At 41.3% G+C, this 23,801-nt stretch overlaps 1 protein-coding gene across 5 annotated transcripts in view; it reads right to left on the bottom strand.

Annotated features, from left to right (window-relative positions):
* The window catches only part of WDR7 (WD repeat domain 7), a 370,274-nt gene that overhangs the window by 199,663 nt on the left and 146,810 nt on the right, over window positions 1–23,801 (bottom strand). For all 5 annotated transcript variants that reach the window (XM_077816698.1, XM_077816699.1, XM_077816700.1 and 2 more), the window contains one exon: window positions 7,452–7,565. In XM_077816698.1, coding sequence (XP_077672824.1) covers window positions 7,452–7,565 — 114 coding nt within the window. The remainder of the gene's footprint in view (window positions 1–7,451; window positions 7,566–23,801) is intronic.

Raw genomic sequence — 23,801 nt, 5'->3', positions numbered from 1 at the left:
TGCAACACTGGATGCCCACAATAGTGCTGACACTACAGTAACAGTTTCAGGGAAGGAAGAAGGGAAACTCGAAGGATGGGAGAGAGTCAAGGAGTAGGAAAACAGTAGGTAGGCAAAGGGAATACTGATATGAAGAGGTCTCTATTTTCTTGTGAATCTACATTCTACTACTCCTAACTTCCATTAATTTGTTTTCATTTTCATAATAGTCAACTTTCTATTACATGTGGATTTAATTACATTTAGATATGCCTTAAGCATAACACAGCATTTTTCATTCATGACTGGCTTTTATAGGAATAATTATACTGCTATTAAACAATGCTAGAAATACATTCTGCATATGACATATATTACATGTACAACTTATAATGCATACTAACTGGCAAAAATAATTATGTAGTAACGATTTCCTTTATAAAGGTAGAAAAAATGAATAAGCGTATTCCTTTTAGTTATTGTGAAAATCAGACAGATAATCAAGAAATCTACTAGCTATATTGCCCATAAAGTCCTATAGAACAAATGCTCCAACCATTGGATACTCCCAAAATAAACGTACTCTACTTGATACGGGTTTCTGTCAGTGTGCCTAGCAGATTTATCATAATGTAACTTATATAGACTTCTAGTCAATAGAAATAAATATAGTTTTCTTTTAAACTCTCACAAAATCCATACGCTGCTCAATCAAATCACACAAACTAAAGGTAAATTACACAATCTATAAATTGTGATATGCTAGTTGCTTTGATGGTGTGTTAAGAAAATCTTTTAGCTATTTAAATCCTGAGGATATTGAATATTCTTCCCTTTTAATACACAGCATGTAAGGTGGCATGAAAGGAAAGATTCAGTTCAAGAGAGCAATATTGTATATTTCTCATATTTTTATGGTCAGTCATAACATATGTTGAACTAAATAAACCGGAACTCTTTAGACTTCATCAGCTTTGCCTACGATAAAATCTAACAGTGGTGACAAGTTATGATGGTACTTTTTTCAGAGTAACAGCCGTGTTAGTCTGTATTCGCAAAAAGAAAAGGAGTACTTGTGGCACCTTAGAGACTAACCAATTTATTTGAGCATGAGCTTTCGTGAGCTACAGCTGTACTGTATATCTTTAACATGCTGTAGTTCACTCTGCTGTGCGCTGATTTAAACAGTGCTAATTTGTTCAAAACCCTCAATATTATCTATAAGTCAAATAGTGAAAGATCAAAACATCAAAGACAATCCTTTAATTAACCATAATTGCTAAGAAATAAGCCATTTCATCTCAAGGGCAGTAAGCTGAACATACCAGATCTTGCCAGATTTAAGACACTAGCTGAGAACACGTATAACACAAAATAAATGAATGAGGTAAAATTTGCTCAGTTTCTAGCACAAATAATTACAGAAGACTCAGATATTTTGCTTCCTTCTGCAACTATTAAAGTACTATTTCTCTGCTTGAGAATCATTGAAATGATACAAGTTACTTTTCAAACCACACTTCTTCATATGGACTGGACTACATTGTCAGAGAACCTATTAACAAGAATAAATTCATTCTCTCAACATGTTTATATTCTAACATAATAGGAGATAAATGGGAACAAAGCAGGAGAGCCTATGTTAATTAACTATATGTTTGCTACACGTGATCAACTCCACATATAATGATGGTTTCACAGTTGTCTAGGGAGATCATTAGGGTCCCTTAGCTTCTTTTCCCAGTGGAAAGATTTTAAATACTTTCAACTGAAAGAGATTGTTAGATGGAGATGAGAAGGATCAAGATACTGGATTATTACAACAGAGGCTGACCGTATCCACAGGTTGCGATTTTACAGTCAGTGATTTCATATATTAATAGAGGGCATTTTTTGCTTCATAATTTAGCAGTCAGATCAGAAATGGAGATTACTTACTGTAACTGGAGGTTCTTTCTGAAGTGTGATCTCTATCTATATGCCCCGTGTGTATGCATGCGTGCCATGTGCCCGAGTCTGCAAATTTTTCAAACCAGTGTCCACTGACCCATACATGCACAGAAACTTCCCTCATGCTCCTGACTGAGGATATAGGAGGCAGTGTGGGTTGATGTTTCTCCAGTTCCTCCTCTTACCACGATCCAACAGGATCTGAAGCCTAAGGGAAGGAGGGCGGATAGTGGAATACAAATAAAGATCACACCTCCAGTTACAGTAAATAAGCTCCATTTCTTCAAGTGATGGTCCCTATGTGTATTGCACACGTGGGTGACTGGCCAGCAGTATTCAGATGGAAGGGAGGGTGCGAGGAAGATGGTAGCAGATATGCTTGAAGTTCTGCCATTCCTACAGCTGCATCTGCAGTTGCAGCTTGAGTTAGAGTGTAGTGTGTCATGAATAGGTTGACAAAGCTCCAAGTTGTCACTCTGCAAATCTCCTGTAGTGGAACGTCTGATAAGGATGCTGTGAAGGCCACCTATGACCACATGGAGGGAACTATAATACCCCCAGGAGAAGGAAGTTTTGTTGTTTTGTAGCATTCTAAGATGCATCCTGAAGCCTACTTAGAAATCCTCTGTGAGGATATGGGCTGTCCATACAATCTTTCTGCTATGACAACAAAGAGTCTCAGAAATTTTCTAATGGGTTTCGTTCTTTGCAGGTGGAATGCCAGGGTGTGCCTGACGATGAGGAAGTGAAGTCTCCTGTCTTCAGAAGAAGCATGGTTTCAAGAAAAATACAGGTAAGTGTATTGATTGATTGATGTAGAACTCAAACAATCAAGGGAAGGAATTTTGGAAATAACCTAAGGGAGGCCTTCTCTTTGTGAAATACTGTATAAGGAGGGTCTGTCATCATGACTCCTTGCTCATTGACCTTTCTGGCCAAAGTGACGGTTTCTAAAAACACCACCTTCATGGACAGGTGGGTCATGGAACACATTGTGATAGGTTCAAAGAGCAGACCCATGAGTGTTTACAGAACAAGGCAAAAGTCCCATTGAGGTGTAAGTTTAATGATTGGTGGGAAGGTCCTGATCAAGCCCTTCATAAATCAATCATACAGTAGCCAGGTATGTAAAGACAAAACATCCCTCAACCGGAGAGAGGAAGGCACTAATCACTGCTAGGTGCGAACCAGACCTCAACTCTTTGAGGAAAGGAGATATTGTGGGCATTCTAGTTATCCTAGACTATCAAGTGAATATTGGTGGTGATGTGCCCAGGCCAAAAAGCGACGCCATTTAGCCAAATAGCAGGCTCTAGTAGAATCTTTTCCACTTTGGTTAAGGATTTCCAGAATGGGATGGAGCATTAGCATTCTATTTCTGATGCCCATCCAAACACCAGGCCATGAGGTGGAGTGAGCCTGGGCTGGGGTGCTTGATTTCCACCCCCCGCCCCCACCCCATCCTGGATTGGGAGGTCCTGAAATAGGCAGATCCTGATAGATAGGTAGGTGTGTGGACATCTTTAGGAATTCTGTGAACCAGAACTGTCTAGACCAGTAGGGTGCTAGAAGGATTATGGTGGCTCTGTCCTCATGGAGCTTCTGTTCAACCTGTGGTAGCTGTGACAAAAGGTATATCTGACATTATTCGTCCAGTGCAGCAGGACAGCATGACCATGGGAATTGCAGCCTGTGGCTCTCCTGGAGCAGTACATGGAAAGCTTTCTATTCGTCTGAGGTGCAAAGAGGTCCCTTAGTGGAATACCCCATTGTGCTAATATGTTGGTTAGAACTGTGTGGTGGAGCTCCCATTCATGGTCCACAGAGAAGCTTCTGCTTAACCTGTCTGCCAGGAAGTTGTAAACACCCAGGAGGTATGCAGCTTGTATCATAATATGGTTTCTGATACATCACCTCCAAAGTCTGACTGTTTCCAGGTAGAGGGGATGAGATCGTTCCCCTTCCTCTCCCTGTTTGTTTATATAGACCATTGCAGTGATATTGCCTGACATTATTTGTACATGGAATGAGCGTATGAGGGAAAGGAAGGCCTTGCACGCAAGGTAGACTGCTCTCAGTTCCAGTAAGTTTTTGTGTAGCCTGGCCACTTTTAAAAACATAAGAACGGCCATACTGAATCAGACAAAAGGTCCATCTACCCCAGTATCCCGTCTTCCGACAGTGGCCAATGCCAGGTGTCCCAGAGGGAACGAACAGAACAGGTAATCATCAAGTGATCCATCCCCTGTCACCCATTCCCAGCTTCTTACCTGCAATGGCTAGGAATACCATCCCTGCCCATCCTGGCTAATAGCCACTGATGGACCTATCCTCCATGAACATATCTACTTCTGTTTTGAACCCTGTTACAGTCTTGGCCTTCAAAACATCCTCTGGCAAGGAGTTCCATCGATTGACTGTGCATTGTGTGAATGCACACAGGGTCCAGGTACCCTGAGCAGTGTGGTAGTCCAGGTAAACTCCCCACCCTGCAAGGGAGGCATCTGTCAGGATGGTGGCCCTTGGTATGGGAGGGTTGAAGAGAGGTCCCAGCATGAATTTGTTTGGGTTGGACCACCAAGGAAGGGAGGTCAGAACTCTGGTGGGCACAGTGACTTTGGAGTCAACGCAATCCCTGTGTGGTTGGTAGGTCAAATGGAGCCAACCTTGCAGGCACCGCAAGTGGAATCTGGTGAACGGCATCATGTAGGTGCATGCAGCCATGTAGTCTAACAGAGAAAGACACTGGCGCACCACAGTTTGCGGGTGATGCAAAAGATCAGGTTGCTCATTGCATAAAGCCTGTCTATGGGGAGAAATGCTCTTGCAGAGACTGAGTACAGTCATGCTCCCATAAAAGTTATTGTCCTTGGGGGTAACAAAATGTACTTTTTTTTGGTTATGCAAACACCTAAAGTAGAAAGAAGGTGCTGAAGAGGTCCCATTGCTGACATGACTTCCTGATGAGATCAGCCCACCAGGAGTCAGTCATCCAGGCATGGAAATACTGTATAACCCTGGTATTGCATTTGGGCTGTTACCACAGTGAAAACTTTAGTGAATACCCTGGGGGCTGTAGCAAGCCCACAGGCGAGGACATGAAACTGGTAGTGTTCTTGGCCAATGAAGTACAGAAACTTTCTGTGAGATGGATCAACATATATATGGACATATGCATTCTTCCTGTCAAGGGCAGCAACCACATTGCCTCCTGAAAGGAGGGGATTATAGATGCCAGTGCAATCATCCTGAATTTTAGCTTTTGAATAAAGATTTGAATTGCCGAAGGTCCAGGATGGATCTCCACCCTCTGTCTTTTTGGGGGATTAGAAAATATGGAGCGTAGAACCATGTTCCTTGATACTGGGGTGGGACACGTTCTACTGTCTCCCGGCGTAAAATGTATTCCATTTCCTGTTGAAGAATCAATTGGTGAGAGCGCACCCCGAAGAGGGATCAGGAAGATGGTTTGTGAGCAGAGAAAAAAGATCTGTGGTGATCTTGTTCCAGCTGTGGGCAAAGTAAGACAGCCTCCAAAGATGACAGGAGAGGAAGTAGGTGCCATTGAGGGTGGTATGCAGGTCTTGACCTGCATGTCAAAAATAACTGTTGGCCTGTGGTTGGGAGTAAGTGGAGCCTGTGGCAGTATAGGGAACCATGAAACCGGACCCCTGAATTCTCTTTTATTTATACGGAGGCTCAGGTGGACATATGGAGCATGTCACAGCGGAGGTCATGATCTAAAGGGCTGTCTCTAGTGTTTCCTCCAGGAGGGCTGGAGCGTAAATCCCCAGGGATGCAGAATGGATCTTGAGTCTTTTAGAGAGTGCAGTGATTCATTCATCTTTTCATTAAAAGGCTGGATTCATTCATCATTGGATGGTGTTTTGGATCTCTCTAGGAAAGCCCGACTAAAGCCACGAGTCCCTTCATGTGACCAGTTCTGTGGCCAAACTTCTGGACACTGTATCTGCAGCACCTATTGCAGCCTGGAGAGCCATCTGTGCCACTAACCTCATATTTTGCTAATAAAACTTAATAATTAGCTATACAAAATTGGAGACCTGCAGAAGAGAAGACCTTCCTACTCAGGAGGTCCAGTCTCTTTGAGCCCTAATCTGTTGGGATGATTTCTGGTAGTGTGACCAAGCTCTTTCCATAGCTGCCTGTACCACCAACAAATTGGGGCAGGATGGGAAAAAAGTCAGCTCATTTGGCAGAAACAAAATAACATTTTTTGGCTTTTGGGGAGGGGTATACAGGCACAAAATGCTGGCCAAACTGCTCTGGTCAGTACTAATATAGCCAGGTTAACTGAAAGTGTCACCCTGGTAGGTCCTTGTGGTTGCAAATTGTCCAAGAGAGGGTATTAAGGATCCTGGACCTCTTCTAATGGGATCTGCAGATTGTTAGCGATCCTTTGCAAAAGCTCCTGATATTGATGGTGGCCATCTGACGAAGAAGGCAATGAAGGAGCGATGGCGTCATCTGGAAATATGAAAAGGCACCCATCGGAACTGTTGGTACCAATGGAACTAGTTCCAGCTCTTCCTACTTATACACTGATGGAATCAGCTGACAAGAGGGGGAGGAGTGGTACGACTTCTGACAGGGGTTTTGGTACCTGCCACAGGGATCCCAAGGGTCCCAATAAGGAGGGATCCATTTGTCATGGTGGCCGTCAAGGGAAATAGGTACTATACCCGGGGGGAGGGTCAGAACTGGAGGGATGGTAAGCATAGCTTCTCAACCATCTTCTGGGACCAGAGAGGATTTCCCCCTATAGGGACTAGGTGGGGGGGAACAATAGTATACTATAAATACTAAGCTAATATATAAAACTATGTACAAACATTTTACTTTACAGGTTATGCACAGAGTGAAGGAGGACATGATTCCAACTTAGGACATGTGGCAGTAAGAAGGAACTGGGGAGGCATCTATCAACACTGCCTTGGTTGGGAGCACGAGGGAAGCTACTGCGCATGTGTGGGTCAACAGACACTGCTTTGAAGAATTTCCAAACTGGGGTGCATGGCATGCATGAGTACTCACATGTGAAATATACATAGGGACCATCACTCAAAGACGAAGTTAACATTGTCAGGGCATAATCAACATGTACCCTATCACTGGAAGCAATGTATGCAAATTTTCATCCTGTAATGTTAAAGTTTGTCTTATGCAATGATCTTCCTCATGCAACACAATCTTTTTCTTTTTAGCAATACTTGTCACCAAGTACTTTATACTTCAGGATAATTGTTGCTTGACAGTAAATTTTATCCTAATTCATAATTTCAGATTCTACATTTTTGTTAAATATAAAAGATCACTAGATACAATTCACAAATATACAACACATGCAAATACACTAATTATACTTTCTTGGGAAAGGGTTCTCAAATATTTTTGCTCAAATTCATGTTTCCTCCAAGCACACACTCGCCTAAAGGATTTAAAAGGAATGGATACAACAACAATAGGAATATAGTAGTGGTATTAAATATATTCATGCTCACCTGTTGTGATGTCATCATCAACAAGATCATGCTCTTCTTCCTGAACTTTGGCTTCTGACCCTGATGAATCTGGACTTGCACTACCAGTTTGAATGGCTTCCACTGTCACTCCAGCTGAAACAAATTTAGTCACATTAAAAAAATGACTATTTTGTTTTTAGTTGTTTTTTTTTGGAATTTATAATCACAAACAACCTTAATTTTCTCCCACTAGGAATTGACAATGCTTAGAAATAATATCTTTATAACTCTTTCTGTTCAGCACTAAGGAACATTTCTTTCCAATAAAATTTCAAATTTTCCTTCCTTTTATATCAGCATATAGAAGCAGGTTTAATATTGAGATTTGGAGGCAAAATACAGACACACCTTTAGCTGCCTTTAAAATGTATTAATATCAAATTTTTTTCTAAGTTTGACAAAATGGTATGTAATTTTCTATAAATATAAACATAGGAACGATTCCTCCTAAAGAAAAATGTTTAAGGCATTTATATATTTCTTGTACATCTGATGCAATTCAACTATAAAAAGGCTTGGACATTTACATGGATAATGAGAACACTGAGAGTTACATCAGAAAGAATTTTTAAAAACTAGAGTTTGGAAGGTGTGTGGAATCTCATGCTTCAGAGCATGACAACTTCTGGCTAATATAGTTTCAAAGAAATATCCCTTACGGGCAAATTATTCAGTAATTGCCCACTTCAGGATTTCTTGGGGAGGATTTTTTTGACTAGCATCTGAAGCCATTGCCAAAGGCAGGATATTGGACTAGACACACCACTGGTCTGATTGGATATAGCAATTCCTATTTCTCTGATGAAAAACAAAACCGGGCAGCCCGACTGTGGTACACTCTTGTGTAAAAAAACATTTTACACACACACACAAAAACAAAATTGTGTGTCAAAATATTAGTTCAGCTGTCATCATAATATGCTCGGGGCCACCATGAAAGAATGAATTTCTAAATCCAAAGTACAAGAAAAAGATTTCTCCATAAGTGATTGCCCTTAAATTGAAGGAATGGAGTAATAAAAGAAGGTAATGAAACGACAGAGGACGGAACACGCAACCAAATCAGTAACAGTTACTAGTATCACTTCACTAAGCCTGCTAGCAGTGATCATGGGAAGACCACCTAAATTAATAGCTTTAGCACACAGTATATTATTAAAACAAAGTTTATAATTTTATCTTACCACTATCACAACTAATGTACACCACAGTTCATAATTTGAACTCTGCTCCCCTATGGATGTGAGCATTTCAATGCTTCCTTTACCAGACTACCCACTCCGAACACACCAGACTATCCTTCAGCCTTCTCTCTGGCACACACCCTTCATCATAATATCCCCTTTCCCCCCAGATGTTCTTGATGGTACAGATTTAGTGCAATAGTTTGGTGCATTGCAAGGGGTTAGCCTGGTAAGGAGGTGCTGGAAGGCTGGCATTACTAGCAGGACAAAATTAACGTTATTTGTGATGTACAGTAGTTGTAGAAGTGGTTAGGTATATGATTGAGTGGAAGATTAGAAGGCATATAGGAAACTCGACTTTTCATTTCCTGTGCTTTTGTGGTTGTGTGTGAAGCAACCTTACCAATTTCACACTAATGGTGGTGAACTTTCATATTTTAAGAGAAAGAGTTTAACACCGGATGTCAAATCCCCACTGTTTTACCCTCTTGCCTCTCCTATTCCCTTGACCCCAAAATCTCTCCTGAAAAATTCCCTTGTGCACATACATACCCACCCCATTTCCCCCTCGTGCTTGCCTCTTCCCTATTCACCTACTCCTAACAGTGGCACTGTGCCACCTGACAGCATGGAGGAAGGCAATCATTTTCCTCAAAGGATGATCTCACTGGCAATGAGAACAATGGACAGAGGCGGTCATCTTTACTAAGGGCAGTCCAAATTTCCTCCTGCACAGGTTGAAGGGAAATGGCAACCATATTAACTAAGAGCAGCATGTGGCTTCATTCTGACACTGAACAATGTGAGGAGGCAATTATTTCGCAAGGGCAATTCTTCATGAGCATCTCCAGAGATAGTAAAAAGAAAAGGAGTACTTGTGGCACCTTAGAGACTAACCAATTTATTTGAGCATGAGCTTTCGTGAGCTACAGCTCACTTCATCGGATGCATACCGTGGAAACTGCAGCAGACTTTATATATACACAGAGAATATGAAACAATACCTCCTCCCACCCCACTGTCCTGCTGGTAATAGCTTATCTAAAGTGATCATCAGGTTAGGCCATTTCCAGCACAAATCCAGGTTTTCTCACCCTCCACCCCCCCACACAAATTCACTCTCCTGCTGGTGATAGCCCATCCAAAGTGACAACTCTTTACACAATGTGCATGATAATCAAGTTAGGCCATTTCCTGCACAAATCCAGGTTCTCTCACTCCCTCACCCCCCTCCAAAAATCCACCCCCATACACACACAAACTCACTCTCCTGCTGGTAATAGCTCATCCAAACTGACCACTCTCCAAGTTTAAATCCAAGTTAAACCAGAACATCGGGGGGGGGGGGGGGAGGTAGGAAAAAACAAGAGGAAATAGGCTACCTTGCATAATGACTTAGCCACTCCCAGTCTCTATTTAAGCCTAAATTAATAGTATCCAATTTGCAAATGAATTCCAATTCAGCAGTTTCTCGCTGGAGTCTGGATCTGAAGTTTTTTTGTTTTAAGATAGCGACCTTCATGTCTGTGATTGCATGACCAGAGAGATTGAAGTGTTCTCCGACTGGTTTATGAATGTTATAATTCTTGACATCTGATTTGTGTCCATTTATTCTTTTACGTAGAGACTGTCCAGTTTGACCAATGTACATGGCAGAGGGGCATTGCTGGCACATGATGGCATATATCACATTGGTGGATGTGCAGGTGAACGAGCCTCTGATAGTGTGGCTGATGTTATTAGGCCCTGAAATCGTGATTTCAACAATTTCCATCCCACCACCAACCTCAGCCTGGTCCAGTCCACACAAGAGATCCACTTCCTGGACACTACAGTGCTAATAAACAATGGTCACATAAACACCACCCTATACCGGAAACCTACTGACCGCTATTCCTACCTGCATGCCTCCAGCTTTCACCCTGACCACACCACACGATCCATCGTCTACAGCCAAGCTCTGCAATACAACCGCATTTGCTCCAACCCCTCAGACAGAGACAAACACCTACAAGATCTCTGTCAAGCTTTCTTACAACTACAATACCCACCTGCAGAAGTAAAGAAACAGATTGATAGAGCCAGAAGAGTTCCCAGAAGTTACCTACTACAGGACAGGCCTAACAAAGAAAATAACAGAACGCCACTAGCCGTCACCTTCAGCCCCCAACTAAAACCCCTCCAACGCATTATTAAGGATCTACAACCTATTCTAAAGGATGACCCAACACTCTCACAAATCTTGGGAGACAGGCCAGTCCTTGCCTACAGACAGCCCCGCAACCTGAAGCAAATACTCACCAACAACCACATACCACACAACAGAACCACTAACCCAGGAACTTATCCTTGCAACAAAGCCCGTTGCCAATTGTGCCCACATATCTATTCAGGGGACACCATCACAGGGCCTAATAACATCAGCCACACTATCAGAGGCTCGTTCACCTGCACATCCACCAATGTGATATATGCCATCATGTGCCAGCAATGCCCCTCTGCCATGTACATTGGTCAAACTGGACAGTCTCTACGTAAAAGAATAAATGGACACAAATCAGATGTCAAGAATTATAACATTCATAAACCAGTCGGAGAACACTTCAATCTCTCTGGTCACGCAATCACAGACATGAAGGTCGCTATCTTAAAACAAAAAAACTTCAGATCCAGACTCCAGCGAGAAACTGCTGAATTGGAATTCATTTGCAAATTGGATACTATTAATTTAGGCTTAAATAGAGACTGGGAGTGGACTGGGAGTAAATAGAGACTAAGTCATTATGCAAGGTAGCCTATTTCCTCTTGTTTTTTCCTACCTCCCCCCCCCCCCCCGATGTTCTGGTTTAACTTGGATTTAAACTTGGAGAGTGGTCAGTTTGGATGAGCTATTACCAGCAGGAGAGTGAGTTTGTGTGTGTATGGGGGTGGATTTTTGGAGGGGGGTGAGGGAGTGAGAGAACCTGGATTTGTGCAGGAAATGGCCTAACTTGATTATCATGCACATTGTCTAAAGAGTTGTCACTTTGGATGGGCTATCACCAGCAGGAGAGTGAATTTGTGTGGGGGGGTGGAGGGTGAGAAAACCTGGATTTGTGCTGGAAATGGCCTAACCTGATGATCACTTTAGATAAGCTATTACCAGCAGGACAGTGGGGTGGGGGGAGGTATTGTTTCATATTCTCTGTGTATATATAAAGTCTGCTGCAGTTTCCACGGTATGCATCCGATGAAGTGAGCTGTAGCTCACGAAAGCTCATGCTCAAATAAATTGGTTAGTCTCTAAGGTGCCACAAGTACTCCTTTTCTTTTTGCGAATACAGACTAACACGGCTGTTACTCTGAATCCAGAGATAGTGACTGCATATGCCAGTCTCTGTTGAAGAATACATTTCTAGCTTTCAGCTATTGGCAGAAATTTACCGTTAACCTTAAATATTTCTTTCTTACTACCCACTTTGCAATACCTACTCAGGATCAATTTTCTGTAGATACATAGTTTTAACGCTGCACATCTACAACAACAAACTAAAAAGCCTCACAGATTTCAGATGGAAACCCATTGCAAACACTCCCTGTTAATAATCTGTTACACAAAGCTAAACAAAAACTGCAGAGAAAACTCAAAAGACATAATAAACTTTGTGTAGAATTTACAACAGAAAGATCAACATGTAGGAAACCACCTTCCCTGCCAGGAATGCATGCCCTAATTTCAGCCTCTTTAAGAAGGCAACCTTAACTATGGAGTTACAATCAAACCCTCCATAACAGAGCACCACCCCACACCTATTAGGCTGTATAAATAATCATCAAAACCTATGCACTGAACAAAACAAAAACCCGCACGAATACACATCTCTACTCAGTCAGAGAACACATTGGTCCTCGGCATAAAGGCAAACAAATAAAACCATTCTGCAACAAGGAGCTTCATAAATTCCATCTTCTGCATGCAGCAATCTAGAATATGATCCACTTGTTCCTAAGCACTCTACGCAGAATCCGCTTCCCTACATTAGGATGTCAGCAGGCACAGCAAACATGTTTGATGCATCCCCAACATGACTCATAAGACCCCAGGGCTAGGCACTGTCTGCAATTCTTCCATTTCTTTTCCCATCCCAGGAAGAGGATAGATTTAAACGGTTGCTTAATCCTTAAAAAAAATGCATGAGAAAGCCTCTTCTGAAATGGAAGCTCCTCCTCAAGTAAAGTACAGTCTCTGTGGCTGTATAACTGGATAAGTTATCAGAAGCTGATGGTACGGTGGCCCCAAACGGTAATTTTTATTGGATAGCACCCTTAGTGAATACTAGTTTGCATTATGGCAACCACGAATCTGTAGGTCACCAAAAGGAGGGTGATGTTCCATTTGATATGTGCTACAATACCTAGGCTTAATAAGGATAAATAAAAAGGACAAAATTAAAAGAACGCCCACGCATGTTTTGGTTTACATCAGATATACAATAAAATATTTATTTCTGCTCAGCGAAAATCCAGTAATCAGGAACATGTATTCCTGTACTCCAGTGCTTTCTAGATAATTGTGGGAAAAAACCACCTAAAAAGTGTGTCTTAAATGTGTCATAAAAACCTGAATGCATGTTCAAAATAGGCCAAATAAAATACTAAATATGATTGAAAACTTATTTTACTATGAGTGATTTCACCAATGTGTGATATCCAATATGTGTATTAATCATAATATTAAATATAGCTGCCTAACCTATTTATCATTCACTTAAGTACATTAATATTGTGCAATGCAATATTATTTTAGTTGTATTTTTCTGCTCTTATAACTCAAGTCTTCCGAAAGTAAAAGGATCGAGCATATGTATGTTAACGTACACCAAAGACCAGTTAACGAGCAACAGGTTGGGGTGCTTTTCAGATCACACCCTCTCGTATGCATTGCCATGCTGTATAGACAAGCCCTAACTCTTTAGAGCCCAGTCAAACTATCCTTACCTTGCCTGAGGCCTTAGTTCCTCCAGGGCCGCTAACACAACAGGGAGTCCAGTTCCTCCAGCAACCAGGGCCACTTGCTAGTTCCAACGCTTCTTCCCAGGTGGTGCCAGCTCATTCAATATCATCTGTCATGGTCTTCTAACACTTCTTCCTTGGCTTGTCTCACTTTCTCTTTCCTCCTTCTGATATCCAGTTTAATGCTTGCTTAGCATGTCTCCCATCTTCCATTCAGTGTACAGGTCCCGAACCACCTGAGCATTCTTTCTCTGATGATATTTTCTAACATGCACTGCTCAATCAGATCCATTACTCTCACATACACTCTTTTTGTTAGCCACTACCATCGGCCAACTCTCTGCTCTGTACAGTGGTGTGCTCTGTATAATCACATGGTATAATCTGACCTTTCCTTTGGTGTGGAGAGCTCTATTTAAATTAGATGTTGTTCATCCTTCCAAAAGTGGTGTTTGCTTTTCCTAATCTAGTATGAATATCTTTATCACAATCTCCTTCAAATGTCATCACTCTTCCTAGACAGCAGAACTCTTCTGTCTGTTCTATTTCTTTTCTGTCCACATATACCTTTGCATCTGTTGTCCAGTTTCCTACCTTCAACCATCTTTATTTTCTCTTCATTTACTTTCAATCTAATGTCTGCTGCTTCCTGTTCTACCTCTGATGCAAGGACAACCATTCTGTTTCACGATGTACTCAGCAAAGCAATGGTGAGTCACTAGTCTCTGTTACCCATTTAAACCTGCATAATGCCTTTTGTTGTTCATTTCATCACCCAGTCAACTGCTAATGCAAAGAAGTTGGTGACAACACACACCCTTGTCTAACTCCACTCACAATATCCAACCACTCCCGCTGACCTGTATCTGATCTGGCTGCACATCTACTTCCATCATAATAAGGAGTTTATATGTTGATCAGTTTGTCTCGTATCCAGTAGCTCTTAACAATATTCCACAGGGTCTCACTGTGGACACTACTAAACGCTTTTTAAAAGTTGATAAGATGGGTTTTTGCCAAGCAGTAGCTTTTTTGATCATCTATCAAAGACTGGATATCTGCTCATAATATCGTCTATGTGGACGGAACCCAGCCTGTTTTTTTTGTAATATTCCATACACTGGTTTCTTCATTCTATTCAGCATAACAGTAGCCAAGACTTTGCCCAGGACTGATAGCAGTACTATACCTCTCCAGTTTATGTACTGAGTAAGATCACCATTTTTTGGAAATGCCACAATAATACCATTTTTCTTTCACCCATATTTTGTTAGAGTTTTGTTAGCAGCTTTCAATCAGAATTTTGATTCCTGACTTTAGTACTGTTGCTTGAATTCTGTTAACTTCCAGGAACTTCCCCGTTTGAGGCCTTTGATAGTGTTATTAGTCCTTTTATTTCTAACTTAGCACTGGCGTTTCTCTAGAACCTGTGCATGATCTGGACAGCTTAATATAAAATGAAAATGTTCTTTCCATTATTTGACTTGTTCTTCATGCATTTTCAACATCTGTCCATGAAAATCCTTGATGGTCATCACCTGTGACAGTCTGGTTCTTCCTGAGAGGTCATGCACTATTCTATAAAGCGCTTGATGTCTCCCCTCTGAGCTGCTTTGTAGGCCTCTTAGCCTTCTCCTGAAAAAAGGCATTTCTATCTTGCCTTCATCTCTTCTCTTTTTCTCTGTATCTTTCATCTGTGTCTACGAGTTCTTCCTGTGTCTTGCACTGTTCCTTTTTTGCCTTCAGAGCTTTTCATTCATCAGTCATTGCCCATGTTCCAGATGTAATCCATGCATCTTCTGCCTTCTTTGGAGGTCTACTACTTCCTCTGCTGTCTCGACTACCACCTTCTACCAGTTTTACCATCTGTCTTCCAGACTTTCTAACAACCTAGTCCTGTAAAACACTGCAAAGGTTGCTAAGGGCAATCTGGAATCTGAGCTGTTTTTCTTTGTCCTTTGTCCCTATTACTAGAATACTCTTTTTATCTGTCTTAGTGATCTTTTGAGTTTAAGTTGTATTGTGGCCACTAAAAGATAATGATCTGAGCCAACATCTGCTCCTCTGCTGACTCTGACACCCCTCAAAGACACACATCACTTAGATATACACACATGCTCTATCTGGTTGAAAGTCACATTGACTAGTGATCTCCACGTGAACTTGTGTCTCCTCTTGTGTTGGAAGAGATTGCCTCCTATGGCTTGGGTGTTTGTGCCACATAGATTCAGTGTTCACTATTATTAGTTTGGATATCTTCCACTGCTGCGTCCATGACTCCTTCCAAACCAGCATAGCTGCCGATTTGTACACTGAAGTTGCCTGTCATCAGCATAATGTCATGGTTAAGCACGATATCAAATACTTGCTGCACCTGTTTGTAGGATGTATCCTTTTCACTGTCACCTGCAGAGTCTGTTGTTGCACATACCTGGATTATTGTACACTTGATATGTCTTCTTTGCAGTCCAGACATTGCTAGTCTGTCACTCACTGGTTCCCAAGGCAGCAGGGTCTTCACCATGATGTCATTTAGCATCATTCCTCCTCCTCTTTCATGCGTTCCTCTTTGTAGCATCATCTTGCAACTCCCTGCCCATTTCATCTCACTGATGCCAAGTATGTTCAGATGGTATTTTTTCATTTCTCGTGTAACCTATGCCAGCTTTCCAGTACTATGCGAAGTACTTACATTCTAGGTGCCTACTTGTTGTTACAGATTTGATAGTCAGGATTCAATGTCTCCAGATCTCAGCTTTCTTTTTGCTTTCACTGAGGTCTGTCATATTTGGATTTTGAGCTCCATCTGCACTCTTAAGGTTTGATTTAATTGAACTGTTTTTGTTGCAGGAAGGCTGTATCTCAGTGATTGCAAAACCAACTGCAGAACCCTCCTCTTTTATCTAAGCTTGGGAGTGAGCTGAATCAAAACTCCAATTGAAATCAATGCGAAGCATCAGACTTTAATTTAAACTTTATAAAAGATGCATATAATCTGTTAGAAATATATTAATTTTAAATCACTGATAATTTATTTTCTTTTGTAGGGATAATATGGATTATCATTCATATTTAAGCGAAATAAATAAATTCATTTTTTCAAGTTTTTATTTCTTCAGTTTCATACAGTTGCATCTTTCAAAATTTCTAATTAAAACACAATAGGGGCAATGATTTGATATATATAATTATCCAAATTAATTGGGTTTTAACAATGGGAGCAAGAGAATGTCTGCAGTTTATTTTCAGATAGAGGGTTTAAATTTATTGGAAACAGATTTCTGCAGTGACTGACCAGCACTGCCCCACATTCCCTGCAATCCTTATGACAGACAGACTGCCTGCTTCACATTAATTCACTTCACACTATTTCTATCGATCCACAGCCGGTTCCCTAGTCTCTTTGCACACACTGCCTGTCTGGCTGCCTACATCCACATCAGCACATACACACAAAGGCCACAGAAAGATAACCTTTTGCTTCCATTAAAGACACAGTATCCATTTTTCTAGCTACAATAACATCAGAGATTTAAAATATACCAGCCTCTCTGTTGCCTAGTGAACAAATTTACTAGGACACTATGCCCATTGTATAGTCTGGGAAATGATCATTTCAACATTTTAAGAAAAGTTATGTTGGCCAAAGAGAAAATGGAAACAATGGGACAGAAGGTATACATATAGCATGCAACTAGAGAATCCCTTAAAAATGGAATTTAATTTGAAGAACCTATAATCATACTGAAGACTAAAGCTGACCTTCAACATATTTTTATCTTTAAGCATAAATAAAGGAAAACAGCATTTTCTTAAAATCTATACTGGCTCACAGAGCCCCTATTTGGGCAGAATATATTATAGACATTGGTGAATGCAACACCTGAAGTGTGATTTTAAGAAGTAAACATAAGGAATAGAAAATGAAGTTACTGAATGCTTTACATTCTTATCACAGTGCGGGGGGGGGGGGAGGGGGAATGAAGAGCAGTAAAGCTCAAAAATCTTCCCAACATTAAGAGCTCAAAAAATATTAATGGTCAAAACCATCTCTAATACTTTTAATTCATGACTAGGGCCCTACCAAATTCATTGTCCATTTTGGTCAATTTCACGGTCATAGGATTTTAAAAAACGTAATTTCATGATTTCAGCTATTTAAATCTGAAATTTTATGGTGTTATTAGTTTAGGGGTCCTGACCCAAAAAAGAGTTAAAGGGGTGTCGCAAGGTTATTGTAGGGGAGGTTGCGGGACTGCTACCCTTACTTCTGCACTGCCTTCAGAGCTGTGCAGCTGGAGAGCGGTGGCTGCTGGCCGGAAGCCCAGCTCTCAAGGCAGAGCCGCCACTGGCAGCAGTAAAGAAATAAGGATGGCATGGCATGGTATGGTATGGTATTGCCACACTTACTTCTGCACTGCTGCCTGCCGAGCTGGGCCCTCAGTCAGCAGCTGCCACGCTCTGGCCGCCCAGCTCTGAAGGCAGCAAAAGGAAGGGTGATAAGGTATGCTATTGCCAGCCTTAATTCTGCACTGCTGCTGGCGGGACGCTGCTTTCAGAGCTGGGCACCCAGCCAACAGCCGTCGCTGTCTGGCCACCCAGCTCTGAAAGCAACACAGAAATAAGGGTGGCAATACTGTGACCCTTCCCCCGCATCCCCGTGCATCTCCCTTTTGGGTCAGGACCCCCAGTTTGAGAAACACTGGTCTCCCTTGTGAAATCTGTATAGTATAGGGTAAGAGCACACAAAAGACCACATTTCACAGGAGGACAACAGATTTCATGGTCTAGAACGCATTTTTCATGGCCAAGATTTTGGTAGGGCCCTATTCATGACATACACTTTTACAAACATTCCATCTTGATTTGCAGTCAACAAGCTGAACACACCAATTTTGGATCCAGAAGGCCCAAATAAAATAAGATTAATTGTACAGTCTACAGTGTATTGTGAAATTAAGGCTAATCCATCCTAACACCTGAATTCTAATACATTTACTGCAGGAGTAGCTGCAGAAGCAGCATAAGCATGTACCGATGCACTCGTTGGGAGACGCAGGAGATAAAATAGGAGCCAGCCTCGGTGACCCCTTTCCCAGAAACCCTCCTCACTCTCACCCCACAAAACTGTGCAGGGAGACCCCTACTTTGGGTGAATTAAGACCCAGGGGCCATCCTTGCAGGGGACAGCCAGCCAAAGACTGGAATCAGCAATATCAGCTCAAGCAGAGACCCAGAGACCCCAGGCCCTTTAAATTGCCTCCAGAGCACCGCTGCTGGAGCCCTGGGGTAGCGGCTGCAGGGCTCTGGCAGCTATTTAAAGGGCCGGGGCTCCAGCTGCCTCTGCCGCCCCAGTCCTTTAAATAGCCGCCGGAGCTCTGCCGCTTCCCCAGGGCTCCGGCAGCTAATTAAAGGACCGGGGCAGTAGAAGCAGGGGAGCCCTGGGCCCTTTAAATAGCCCCCGGAGCCCTGGGCTGCTGCTGCAACCCTGGTGGGGGAGAGGGAGGAGAAGGAGGGGGGGCACTTACCTTATAGGGTGGGCTGGGGCTGGCTCTGACCCCCTCAGCCCCGCCCCTTCTGGGGGCCAGAGCTGGCCCCAGCGTACCGCTAAGTCACTCGACTTACTTTCACCCTTGCATCTGCCCCTCCTGCCTCCCCTGCCCACCTTCTCTAGCCGCTTCCCTTCAGTGTCCCCGCGATATTCCTTGTCTTCCTGTTTAGTTTATCCCCTCCCAACTAACCCCCATCCCCCCAAAAATGTGAGGAACTATTTCCTTCTAGGCAAAGAAAGATGCCTAAAAGGTTTCCATTATTACTCACAGTATCTGCTGTATGAAGGAGTTCTATTGGTATGGGTGGGAAGGGGAACACTGTGCTAAATGCATTCGCTAAAGCTGGAAGGAAAATTCAACAAAATGCTACATGGTTATTAGGATAAAACATCATAAATCCAATTCAATATTTGGAATTTATTTTAAAAATAATCAGCATGTTTTTTCAAAATAGTTCAGTTCTACATGTAAGAAGCCAAGGAAGTTCAAGTTTATGCCACTTTTTTGGAATCTGTTGAATATTACTCTTGCTAGTGACAAATACTTTATATTGCTTATAAGACATGAATCTCTTTAAACTCCCATAAAGGCACAGGCTTCTTTACCATTTTTATTTTATTCATCTCTATACCAGACTCCTTTGTTTGACAACAACAGATTGTTTAGTAAAGTGGCTACCATAAACTATTAATGATTATTATAGATAAGTATTTCAAAATATGTTTGCTATTTTTATACCTAATTCTACTGTCAAATTAAGATGCCCCTTTTAGGAAAAAAAATGCATTGTACACACACAGGGATAAATGGCCTGCCTGAAGATCTTACCTCTTTAAAGGGCTTCTGAATGCATGTACACAACTTAAATTGGAATCTGTAGAGTGAGACTAATGAAGGGGAAATCCATTGCTCATTTTTATACCACTAGTTTAAATGCACACCAAACAGAAAATGGCATCTAGTAATCCAGAGCTAGTTTCATAGATCACCAGTAACCAAAAAGAAATCATCTCCATTTTAGAACAGGATATATTAAATTTAAATAATTTATTCCTCTGTAAAGTCCACTGTTTGAGTGAGGAGGGAGATCATATATTGCTTATTATGCAAAAGATGACCAGCTACAACAAAAAGGTGGGAAGAAGAATATTTCCACAAGTGTTTGTTAATTTTTTAACATTAGTTGAAAAGCTAGTGTTCAAACATAGCTACTGCCGGAGAATGTAGTGGTGGTGGGGGTGGGGGACACTAAAATGGTTTCAGTAACCATCTATTCCAGACAAACAAAATAGGATAACTTTCTGTCATGTCAGAACTCTGGAAAGGAGTATTATAAGCATAAAATTGCACTCATGCTATCATAACACATTTGCAGCTTTTGAATTAGAGACCAAATTCTGAAGGTAAATAGAATCAGAGAACGACAGAGCAGAATCTGGAGGCTCCCTGGAATCCTCTCATGATTAGTCCCAGAAACCACAAATGCAAACTATCCAACAGTGGTGGGTCAGAAGGGAAAAAAAAGTTTGGCCTAACAGCCCATTGGTAAGAGGTAGAGAATCATAAAAGCTACAAGTCAAACTTGAGAGATTTCATGTTGTGGATGGCTGCACTGTATCATCCAAAATGAAGAGGCCCAAGGATGACTGGTGGGTAAAGAAATAACAGCAGATTGAGTCATTCCTTGTCTTGTGCAAAGGATCACATAACCATATATTAAAATATACCACAGCAGCTTAGTGGCTGAATCGACAAACATTTCAAGTTTCTTGAATCACTATTAAAATGCATTTTATTTAAAACAATTTGACTCATGTATGATAAAGTTTTCCTTCCAGTTTATTACCAAGAATATTTGCATGAAACAGGATCCTAGTTTCTAAAACTGCTTATCTGGTCCTGGTATATATTCTCTACCCAAGTCAAACCTCTCTCTGTAATATCATAGTTGGTTACTTGAGAAATGAAAGAGGAAGATACAGTAAATATGATACACACTCCTAATTGTTTCTAAATAGAATGAGATAGAAATATTCCCGTGGTCATCAACAATTCTTTAGAATGCCAGTGAAAAGAATTTCTAATAATGACAGTTTCTGAAATAGTTTTGACCAAGGCCTTATTAGTATGTGTTCCATATTCTTACTTAAACTCACTATAACGAATAAATGAAATTCCATAAATCAGTTATGCATTTTAACTGTCTGCAACGTATGCCTTTTTCCCTTCCACTTCCACAATGAATGCTTATTCCACACACTGATTTATCGCTGTCAGGGTAGCCTTACAACTGCACATTTTTATGGTTCTCATGTTAACTAATCAGGCAACCACTATGGGATGATGATATGTATATTTCTGGCTTTACTAATATAAGGTGGCACGTGACTACCCACAAAGATAATGAACTAGTGTTGCAGAAAACATTCTTTTCAAGCAAACCTTGAAACAATCCATATTTAGCAGAACCCTATGCCTCACCTCAAAAATCGAGCTGGGGTTTATTAATTTATTTTCAAGATGAGAATGGGGGTGAAAACCGTCTACTTTAAAAACATGATTAGCACCCTATTATGTTTTTGAAATTGTAGTGTGGACAGGTCTTGCACATTAATGCCTATAAGGTTTACAGTATTTGTCAGTACAAATCTACTACTCAGCTGCTTGGATTTAAACATAGTATTTATCTCTTTCCTCTCAATCTAGCGGTGTCTAACAAATTTCCTGTTGGATGCTTAGGAGCTTCTTCCTTACTGATGATCCCAAAGTCCATATAATTTAATTACAATTTATACCACACTAGAGCCAGATAAAAGCTTCAGTTAATTACTTCCCAAGTATACTAATAATACCAGATGCTAACAATAACAGGGTTTATTAGTATATTTTACTGCGTGACAATCCCTTATTCAAAGAATTTATATTCACCAAAGTGGATTGAAAAAAGGAAAATAAAAATGGAGTTCAGGGTACAGCATAAATATATGTGATAGCAGTAAGTTGTTACAGTTGAACATGTAGAAGCCACTAGTGGCTTCACATAGATCTGCCATTAAGGAGTTATATTTCTAATCCATGAAAATTAAAGAGTTACATTAGCCAACACTTCGTATTCTCTTTATTTTAATTAACAGCATCTAAGTAAATGAAGTAATCGGCTATATATTTAACAATTTGGACCTTGTTTGTAATGCAACTTTCTAAGTTACTTTCTTCTAGCTTTCTACCACTAATCTCTGATTTAGTACTTCCCATACCTACTCTGATATCTGACCATTCCAAAAACACTTAACGAACCTTAATTTAAATTAAAACATTACAGCAAACAAAAAAAGAAAGCAAAACAGTTTTAAAGATCTGCTTTCTTTATAAAACAATGTTCCCCCTGCACTACCTTTTGTCTGTCCAAGCTGGAAGACAGACAGGAGGTCATGGATATGGTTTAATGAGGCTGCATCTTTATTCTCTTAGAATATCTGGAAGTACCTGGCAACAAATTGTAGAGTGCAGGAAGGAGGGGATCAGCCCCCAAGCCCCTTATTTAGCTCCCTTTGAAGGAAAGGGATACTTTCCTTCAAATCCTTTTCCAATCCATTTTCTGTGGTAACCATATCCATTTCATACCAAGTACCTGCACTGCACAACCTCTACAAGTTTTACATTATAATGTCACCCCTTAATACTTAATCCCCCTACTCCACCCTACCAGGTCCCAGTCCAGCTGTGGGAAAGCAAAAAATACATACTTTGCCACAGCCAATCTGGCAGTGAGAAAAAAAACCCTCATTCCCAGCCCTCTAAGGAAAAGGGGCAAATAATGTAATGCCCACAGCATGTCAAAATGGAACCTGGTCCTTTTGCCAAGTTTATGGATAGGTGGGTGGACGCTGCCAGTCCCAACCTGGTAAAGAGGGCCTATTCATGGCTGCATGGGATATAAATATCAGCCCCTGCGCCCCCTCCTCCCCCCCACATTCCTCTGCTCAACTGGAAGGGCCTTGTCCTGACCTGGCCCCAACTGCTTCCTGTCTTTCCTGTCCATCCCTGTAAATTTTCCATACCTGATGTAAGGCAGCCCTTAAAGGGTCAGTGAACCTTTTCTTCCAGCTGGACAAAGAGCCACTCACATAAAGGTTACAGTGGACACATCCTTAACATCGTTCACTCCCATCCCGTCATCCTCTTATAATTCAACAAATATTTACCTATTTAAGGCCCTGGTACAGTAAGATACTTAAGCACATGCCCAATTTTAACAGCATACATGTTTAAAGTACCTGCCTAAATCAAGGCGTAATGGGAGGCCCCAAACATGCAAGTAAACCCCTGCTTCAGAACCACACTGAAGTAAAGTCTTTCCACTTGGAGCAGATTGCAGGATCAAGGCATGCACCCTGGTTTTTAAAGCAGCTTACACACCAACTTTTGGAGGGAAAGGATTGAAGTTTTGACATAGATTTCTATTCTGATGTGCAATGAAGCCAAGACCTTTTTTGTGGGGTGAGGGAATAAAGTTCTCCCAGAATAGCCAATAACCCAGTGGTTAAGGCTCTCACCAAGCATGTGACAGAATCAAGTTCACGTTGCTGGTCTGAATCAGC

Source organism: Eretmochelys imbricata, chromosome 5 (genome assembly GCF_965152235.1).
Source record: "Eretmochelys imbricata isolate rEreImb1 chromosome 5, rEreImb1.hap1, whole genome shotgun sequence".
NCBI lineage: Eukaryota > Metazoa > Chordata > Testudines > Cheloniidae > Eretmochelys > Eretmochelys imbricata.
The sequence above is the reverse complement of the archived record's forward strand: the minus strand, read 5'-3'. Positions and strand labels throughout refer to the sequence as shown.